Here is a 9,936-nt window from a genome sequence, read left to right as displayed (position 1 = left end):
CAATAATCATCGTTAAAGGTTCAACTTTTAGTGGCGAAGTTGTTTGCCGCCAAAGGTGTATCCGATTTTTATTTTTACGATGAATATATTGAAAATGCGACGAAATATATGTTTTTTAGCGACGATAATAATCACCGTAGAAAATCTATTTTTTTCAGCAATATTATTTTCACTGTAAAAAAGATTATTTATTTATTTTTTTTTATCACAAAAAATATCTCCCAATGAATCTTTCACGGTGACTTCCTAACGATTTTTTTTTCACCGTTAAAAATGTTTAACAATAATTTTTAAATTTTTTATGATAATTTTATCCATCATAAAAAAATAATTTTTTTTTGTAATGTCTATACTATTGCTTGTGTCTCTGTTATGCCCGTGGCATTGGCACGTGCACCACCATGCTGCATCTATGCTACGAGGACGCATGACTCGTTTTCTTTTCCGTGACACTATACATAATCTTTGCTTTTAATAAATGCTGAGTGGCTTACAGCCTCCCATATACATTCATCAAAAGGAGTATGAGGACGCATGTTGGCCAGCATGCAGTGTCCATGGTCCATACCGAGGCAGTGTGCAGGACAGGGTGCAATAGGGGGTATTGCAACCTGTTTTCAATGAATTAGTCAGCTGAAAGTTGAGTTATTGCGACTGTATGATAAATGATGAAAAATTTATAAAAAAAATTTTAATTTAAAATTATTTAATAAAAAATTTTTTAATGCTTTAGTCAGAGAAAGAAAACAATCAGAAAGCTAAAAATCAGAACGAAAATTTTTGATAAAAAATCTTATCAAATCTCCCATTGTCTACCGATATTTATAGAATAGATAATGTCGTTACTGTATAACTCTCATCTCTGAATATTCAGAATATAAGAGTTATGATATTTAGTGGATGATTACCTCATTAACTGCTATTAAGATCGAATAATGAGTCGTTCGTGAACGACTATCGCACTCCACGTTCGTTTGTAGTTAATTCTCATGTCGAATAACCATCATCGATTTTTGAATTACGAGATTCAAATAGTTGGCATGATATTGAGAAAGTAGTCGGCTATATACCGAATATCACCAGTTAATCGTAAGTCGCATGTCAAACTATGTCGATCAAATACCAACTTGGTTAGATCCGTTGTCTTTAGTTGGTGGTCAAGTTCCGTCGATCTTAATCGGTCGGATGTCCATTAGGTCCAGACTCATCGATACAAATCGGATTGAATCATGGTAACTCATCCAGTGCGGAGACAAAAAAGAGTCAATCATTACGCACTTAGTCGGTTGAGAAGTGAGAAAAAGAATTAGTCGGCGAAGTGATAAGGATCTACCCCAACAAGGGGTATCAATATGCCTCACCAACTGTTGCAAAATGCAGATGGCCCGTGATACATATGAAGTGGATCTCTTCAATTAGTGCGCTGCCAAGCAAGAGGATCTCGATTGTTAGATGCTGATGCAAAACAATAGAGGCAGCAACACATCTAAAGTAGACCTGCCAAATAATTGTGGCCTTCTGCTTCATCGGCATCTGACAAGCTTTCCCGCTGACTATCCTTTTTGGTTTGTAGAAGGGGAGGTGCATCAAACTCACGGTGCAGTCTATTTGGAGGCCCTCGCCTTTGGTCGCACTTTGTTAGGACTTGTGATACCTCTTTAATTGAAGGCCTGTCTGAAGGCGTTTTTCGTGTGCAGAATAGCCCTAGCATGAAGACTACCTCCATCTCATCCAAGTAAAGCAGGGGATTTTGAATCTCCTCGTCTATGATATCAATCACCCTGCCACCCTCCTGGTAGCGGTGCCATGCCCAATCAGCCAGGCATCCATGCTCGCCCCCATCATTGGCTCCCCTTCCTGTTACCAGCTCCAAAAGAACCACTCCAAAACTGAATACATCCACTTTCTCGTCGACCTTCCAAAGATATCCGCACTCTGCAACCAAAACAAGCATCAATTACTCGTGCACACCATCATCATACGTTGGTTGGTTGGTTGGTTAGAAACAATCAAAGTACAACCTAAGATTACCTGGAGCCATATATCCGAAAGAGCCTGCTATAGTTGAGACAATTTTGGGCTCGCCGACTTTAACCAGCATCCGAGCCAGACCAAAATCTGCAATCTTGGCACCAAATTCTGAATTCAATAGTATGTTGCTGGACTTCACATCTCGATGCATGATCGGTGGAGAGCAATCGTGATGCATGTAGCTGAGCCCCCGTGCCGCTCCGATGGCAATCCCCAGCCTCGTTGGCCAATCCAATGGATTAGAACGGCCCGAACCAGTATCTCTTCTCTGCGCCTTGTGCAGCCACTGATCCAGGCTCCCGTTCTCCATGTACTCGTACACCAGCAACTTGGAGTCGCCTTTTGTGATGCAGCACAAAAGCTTCACAATATTGGCATGCCGAATGGAACCCAGGATTTCCACTTCCGCCTGGAACTCCTTTTCCAGCTTGGAGTCGAGTTTTCTGCTATTCCAAATCTTTTTAACGGCCACGATCTCCCCGGCACGATCGCCGGGAACGATCCGATAGACCTTTCCCGATCCACCGCTCCCGATGGAATTGCTTTCGGTGAGCCCGCGGACGATGTCGTGCTCCGTGAAATCTAGAGCGTGGAACGACGTGAGGTTCCAAAAGGCGAGATCGTCACCGTCCATCCTCCTTCGGCGGTGCTCCATCACCATCAGGAAACCGATCGCGACCGCGGCGAGGAAGAAGACCGTACCAAGGAGCAGGAGGACGACGAGTCCCCTTGAGAGCTTATTCGAGCCGCCCGATTGGTATACACACGTGGGGAGATTCTTGATGGAGTTGGTGGACGAGCAGAGGCCGGGATTTGCTAGAAAGCTAAGCTCGTCGGCTTGGTTCTGAAGCGAGCTCGGAATCTCGCCAGAAAGTTGGTTGGAGGAGAGGTTGAGGAAGGTGAGCTCGAGGTTGCCGATAGCCGGCGGGATCGTGCCGAAGAGCTGGTTGCCGGAGAGGTCGAGGGATGTCAGACTCGGGAGGTATCCTAGCGCTGCCGGGATATCGCCGGAGAGCCGGTTGTCTCTGAGGTCAAGAGTGGCGAGGGACGTCAACATCGAGACCGCCGACGGGATCAAGCCCGAGATCTGGTTACCACCAAGAGAGAGGATCTGGAGCCGGGACATGCCCGCTAGTGTCGCCGAGATCTCGCCGGAGAACAAATTGTTGCCCGCCTTGAACACCAACAGATTCTTCGCCAACGACGGAATCTTGCCGGAGAATCTATTGTTTTCCATCTCTAACCGTGTTAGATTGCACAGGAGCTCGTCAGGAAGAGTGCCGGAAAGGGAGTTGTCGTGGATGATGACGGTGGTCAGGTAAGTAGCCGACCAGATTCCAGAGGGGAAGTCGCCGGAGAATCCATTCCTGTAGAGCTGAATGTTATTTAGCGTCGAGCAATCCCCGAGAGAGGCTGGCACCTGACCGGTGAACTTGTTGTCGAAGACGTTCACCGAGGTCAGATTCATGCCGGCGCAGAGATGCTGGGGCAGCTCGCCGGAGATTCTGTTCCACTGGACTTCAAGATTCCACAGCCCGGAGTGCTTCCCCAATTCTGACGGCAAAACTCCCGTGAGACTGTTGTTAAAGAGCCGGAGGTCATACAAGTTGGGCAGCAGTCCGATGCTGGCTGGGATCTCTCCAGATAAGCCATTGTAGTACATAAATAGAATAGAGAGATTTTTGAGCTTTCCGATATCCTCTGGTATGGACCCTGTCAGCTGGTTTATGGAGACGTCAAGGTTGACCAAGCCTAGGGCTCCGATCGTCCCATTGATCTCGCCGGAGAATTTGTTTGCAAATAGATACAGGTACTTTAGCTTCTCCAATTTCCAGATCCAGCCGGGAATTGTCCCATTCAGAGCATTCCACGCCAAGTCCAATTGCTCGAGCTCTGTCAATTTCCCGAGGGACTCCGGGATTTCACCAAAAAGATTCATTTTTGTCATCCAGAGGAAGCATAATCTCGTTAGATTGCCAAATTCTTGAGGAATTCTCGCAGGGGCGAAGGGATTATACGCGAGGGTGAGGGTCTCCAGAGTACGGAGGTTGCCCATCTCCGCTGGAAACGAGCTGTTGAAGAGATTGTTGTCCAGCCACAGTGACTGGATGGCCGGAAACCGGGCGATGGAGGCGGGAATGTTGCCGCTGAAATTATTAGCAGAGAGGCAAAGATAGGTGAGACGGGGCGACAGTCGGTCGATGTCGGTGGGGAGTTCACCGACGAAGAGGTTCTGAGAGATGTCCAAGTGCATGAGATTGGAGCATTTGTAGAGAGCGGTGGGGAAGGGTCCGGTGAGATTGTTCCAAGAGAGATCGAGATAAGAGAGGTTTTTGAGGTCACAAACGGCCGGAGGAATCGGTTCTGCCAGTCCTTGATATCCAAGGGATATCTCAGTAACGAAGCCATCGGCGCAGCGGATTCCAGGCCAGTTGCAATAATTGGCGGCAGAGTTATTCCAGGAGCTGAGATTGGAAGGGTTTCCCCAGTCGGCCTTTATCTTAAGGAGAGTTCGTTTCTCGTCTTCCTGGGATGTACTTTGGGACGTGGATCTTGGAAGGAGAGATGATGAAAGGAGGAGGAAGGGAAGTACGTGGAGGAGAAGGGGGATGGAGCGAGGAGTGGGGGTGCATGGACAGCTGGACTTCGCCGCCATTGATGTTCCCACTTTGGGGTTGCCTGAAAAACAACCGGTTGTCGGTGCTTTATATAGAGCCCAGGTTCCCTGCTGTACTCGCGACGCACCGCACGTTGCGGTGCATCGCGCGTACCGTCCATCACACGATGGATGGTCAGTGATCTTTGTATAGTGGTTCGTGGAAGTGAAAGTAGTGGTAATTATGACGGGGATTGGTGGGGGGTAAAAAGGGTTTTTTAAGGGTCGATTTAGTGGATCCAGGAGGCAGAGTGGCACTTGTCAATCGTTACTTTCTGGGTCCCAAGCCATACCGCACGGTCGATGAGTTGGATAACATCCCCTTACACTGGTGGCCATGGTAGGTTCTACGTGTCTACCAATTTGTACCGAGAGACAATGGTGTCCTCTTCTTTTTGGTAAAATAAAATGGGAGTCGAAAGAGAGCGATCCGGTGCAGCTACTTTTCTTGAATGCGATCATAAAATCTTATTTTTTATTAAAAAATATTTAATTTGAAACCGAATTTGAATGAGTGGCTGTTTCTTTCTCATTATATGGGCGAATTCAACGATGAATACGCCATTCTAACATCATCGACGGTCAGAAGACTCACTTTCAGATCTCGTATTCAGGCCATCAAGATACACTCTTCTCAATTATTCACGTTCTAATATTTAATCGAAATCCGGCATCTACCATGACGCGAATCTGGGTCATTTGGAGACAACGGTGTCCTTTGAAATAACGGTAGCTGCACTGTTAGCAGAAATCCTGTAATGATTTTGAAGGTTCTCGTTGTGCCGCATGTCTAAATTGGCTTTTTCTTGTTTCACCGGGTGCTGTATAATCTAAACAGCAACAGCTATTGGATGATATTTTATTGTTAATTTTCAGTTAATGTGAAATATTATTTTATTTTGTAAACAATGATGAAACCAAAAAAAAACAAATCTTTTCATCATAACAGGCTACAGCATTAGTAACATGTCGTAATAATCATCATTTTATTTCATAACTAATGTCGAATGCTTGATGGAGAATTGATTGACATTATTTTTATTAAAACTAAATGATATTCACATTGGGTCTAATTGGAGGATGTCATTGTTAATAAAATATTGAATTAATTATATTTTTAATCCATAAAATTTAGCACAGTTTTGCAAAATGATCTCTGAAGTTCAAAAAGCTAGACTTTGGTTTTCCAAATTTCTGAACCATTCTAATATGATCATTCCTCCAGATTTTGACTATTTTTCATGGAAACAACTGACGATAATTAGTACTTATATTGTAAAAATTATCGAAATAGAGATGTTATGACATTAGTCAAAGTTACATCGCATAGATGATGTGGCATAACAAATAAAAATTTTTATTTTTATGATATGATGTATAAATGATGACTTGGTATGTGCTATATAATTCTTTATCCAAAAGTCTCTAATCACCAAGTATTACGTGATCATCCATATATCATGGCATCACTTATATGCCACATCATTATTTATGTATCATAAATTATATTTTTGATCTTGTAAGTTTTATAAATATTTTTATATGATCCTTATAATTTAAAAAAAATTATTAGGTCATTTGATTTTCATGTGTGATTTAATTTAGTCTTTCCAACCTAGCAGTAGGGCAGATGATGATTTTGATGCTGAGTGAGTCAATAGATGCATTTAAAAAGTTAGAGATGGCAGCGGTGTTCAAAATAAAGAGGTTAAGTTTCGACTTGAAAATTGTTCGAAATAGATCAAATTTAGGGATTTGAATTCTATCATCATGGCTGCGGCAGTGATGATAGAGAGTTATGCAGGTTTGATGTTTCACGATTTTAGATCTCATCCAAAAAAAATTAGTCGGAAGATATTATTTAAGTTCCTTAGTCCTATATAAATATCTAAGCTCTTTTCAATGAATAACTAATATAAAACTAAATAAATGCCTCTTAGTATCTTTGCTATACTAAGGGTTCAAATTCATATAAATCTATTCATAAATACCACGATGGACCGTGGTCAATTCTAATAAACTCATGCTATAATGTTTCTAGTGCATATGGGCTATGAGCTAGGTCAACTTCAATACCATTTATCACAGCATAAGATCTCATCTACAAATATTAACTGGAAGATATTATTTGATTTTTTGACTTTGTAAGTACCTATGATCTTCCCATCGAATAACTGATGTCAAATTAAATACTCACGGATATAGATCCTTACATGGCTTTCACAATTTCATCGTTGTCAAGCCCACTACCATTATCAAGTTTCTTCTTGACAAAGAATGGGTCAACAATCGTGGTGTGTGCAACTAAAGATCTCAAACATTTGCTTCGATCGGAGTATAATGGATTAGCTAAGAGAATAAATGAATTAAAAGTAGAAATATTTTTTTTTATTTTATTTATCCTCTTTTGCTTTTTATTCTTTTTGGGTTCAGATCGATGGTGTTTTAGCAAAAATTACTTTTGTATTCTAGCAAAAAATAGGATCAAGAAATGGAATAGAAGGTTAGATGAATAACGTCTGATGGGATATTATACACGAGTCATGATGATGTAGTTTTTTTTCTTTGTTAGTTACGCATGTAAAAAAAAAGATTAAAGATATGATTGATAATGAAATAGAATCAACAATATTGTAATATATTATTAATATTTTTTAATTTTTAATATATATTTTATCTCTTCATATTAGTTTAATTGTCCAAATCATATTAGTTTAAATTAAATCATGATTGAAAATTAAATGACTTAATTAGAGATTTTTTTTAAAATGATAGGGACTATAAAAAATATGTGTGAAATTTGAAGGATTAAAAATATAATTTATGATGTGTTAGGTATAAAATACCCCCCAGCCGAAGTTTGTGACGGGGGTGACCCTCCGAGGATCCAACTGACTTTTGACCTCCGGCAACGTCTCTTCAAACCCCCCAGACGGCCGAGCCCCCGCCACACTCCCAAGTCTTACCGACGGGCAGGACCCCACCAGCATCGACCGGACTCCTACGGGAGCCAGATCTCGTCTCCGACTCCAGCCACAGGCAGACTTCGTCCGGACTTCTACGGGAGCCGGACTCCGTCTCCAACCTCAACTGCTGGAAGGCTTCGCCCGGACTCCCATGGGAGCCGGGCTCCATCCTCGACCTCGGCTGCGGGAAGGCTTCGCCCGGACTCCTACGGGAGCCGGGCTCCGCCCACGACTTCGCTTACATGTAAACTTCGTCCGGACTCCTACGAGAGCCGAACTTCGCACCTGACTTTAATTACAGGAAGACTCTGTCCGGACTCCTACGAGAGCCGGACCTCGTCCCCAGCTCAGGCTGTGGGAAGACTCCGTCCGGACTCCTACGGGAGCCGGACTTCGCCCCCGACTTCAACCGCAGGCAGACTTCGTCCGGACTCCTACGGGAGCCGGACTCTGCCCACGACTCCAATTGCAGGTAAACTTCGTCCGGACTCCTACGAGAGCCGGACTTCACCCTCAACTCCAATTGCAGGTAGACTCTGTCCAGACTCCTACGGAAGCCGGACCTCGTCCCCAACTTCGACTGCAGGAAGACTCCGTCCGGACTCCTACGGGAGTCGGACTTCACACTTGACTTTAATTGCAGGAAGACTCTACCCGGACTCCTACGGGAGCCGGACTTCGTCCCCAACTCTGGTTGCAGGAAGACTCCGTCCGGGCCCCTACGGGAGCCGGGCTTCATCCCCGACATCGACTGCTGGTAAACCTCGTCCGGACTCTTAAGGGAGCCGAACTTCGTCCCTGACTTTAATTGCAGGTAGACTTCGATCGGACTCCTACGGGAGCCAGATCTCGTCACCGACTCCAGCCACAGGCAGACTTCGTCCGAACTCCTACGGGAGCCGGACTTCGTCCCCAACCTCAACTGCTGGAAGGCTTCGCCCGGACTCCCATAGGAGCCGGGCTCCATCCTCGACCTCGACTGCGGGAAGGCTTCGCCCGGACTCCTACGGGAGCCAGGCTCCGCCCACGACTTCGCTTACAGGTAAACTTCGTCCGGACTCTTAAGGGAGCCAAACTTCATCCCTGACTTTAATTGCAGGTAGACTTCGATCGGACTCCTACGGGAGTCAGATCTCGTCTCCGACTCCAGCCACAGGCAGACTTCGTCCAGACTCCTACGGGAGTCGGACTCCGTCCCCAACCTCAACTGCTGGAAGGCTTTGCCCGGACTCCCATGGGAGCTGGGCTCCATCCTCGACCTCGGCTGCGGGAAGGCTTCGCCCAGACTCCTACGGGAGCCGGGCTCCGCCCACGACTTCGCTTACAGGTAAACTTCGTCCGGACTCTTAAGGGAGCCGAACTTCATCCCTGACTTTAATTGCAGGAAGACTCTGCCCAGACTCCTACGGGAATCGGGTCTCGTTCTCCAACTCCGGCTGCAAGAAGACTTCACCCGGACTCCTACGGGAGCCGGACCTCGTCCCCAGCTCCGGTTATGGGAAGACTCCGTTCGGACTCCTACGGGAGGCAGACTTCGCCCCCGATTTCAACCACAGGCAGACTTCATCCGGACTCCTACGGGAGATGGACTCTGCCCACGACTCCAATTGCAGGTAAACTCCGTCCGGACTCCTACGGGAGCCAGACTTCACCCTCAACTCCAATTGCAGGTAGACCCCACCCGGACTCCTACGGGAGCCGGACCTCGTCTCCAGCACCGGCTGCGGGAAGACTCCGTCCGGACTCTCACGGAAGCCAGACTTCGCCCCCGATGCCAATTGTAGGTGGACTCCACCCGGACTCCTACGGGAGCCGGACTTCATCTCCAACTCCGACTGAAAGAAGACTTCATCCGGACTCCTACAGGAGCCGGACTCCGAGCTCCTCTTAGACGGGTGGCTAGCCATCTCTCTCCGCCAGACACTCCAGCCGAACTTCGACCGACAGGCTTGGGCCCACTGGTAGGCCACAGCAATAGCCACGACCCTACTCCACCTCCGGCAATAGATTCCGCACGGCTCCATCACTCCCTGGCAGGCCGCAATAACGGCCACGACACTGCTCCACCTCCTGCGACAGATTCCGCACGGCTCCATCACTCCCTGGCAGGCCGCAGTAACGGTCACGACACTGCTCCACCTCCTGCGATGGATTCCGTGTGGCTCCATCACTCCCTGACAGATCGCCATAACGACCACGATTCTGCTCCACTCCCTGCGACGGATACCGCACGATTCCTCCCGCCTCCTGGCAAGTCGCGACAACAGACGTCGTTCCACTACC

The 9,936-nt window shown here is 46.2% G+C and overlaps 1 protein-coding gene across 1 annotated transcript; it reads right to left on the bottom strand.

Annotated features, from left to right (window-relative positions):
• Window positions 1–1,083: 1,083 nt before the first annotated feature.
• LOC105040521 (uncharacterized) lies at window positions 1,084–4,719 on the bottom strand. Its single transcript, XM_010917078.4, has 2 exons — window positions 2,032–4,719; window positions 1,084–1,935 (listed from the first exon to the last, which is right to left on the bottom strand). The coding sequence occupies exons 1-2, from the start codon at window positions 4,685–4,687 to the stop codon at window positions 1,487–1,489; spliced, it is 3,105 nt and encodes a 1,034-aa protein (XP_010915380.2). The 5' UTR covers window positions 4,688–4,719; the 3' UTR covers window positions 1,084–1,486.
• Window positions 4,720–9,936: the final 5,217 nt, after the last annotated feature.

The sequence above is a fragment of the Elaeis guineensis genome, chromosome 3, assembly GCF_000442705.2.
Source record: "Elaeis guineensis isolate ETL-2024a chromosome 3, EG11, whole genome shotgun sequence".
Classification (NCBI taxonomy): Eukaryota; Viridiplantae; Streptophyta; class Magnoliopsida; order Arecales; family Arecaceae; genus Elaeis; species Elaeis guineensis.
Note: the sequence above shows the minus strand (reverse complement) of the source record. Positions and strands in the feature narration are given on the sequence as shown.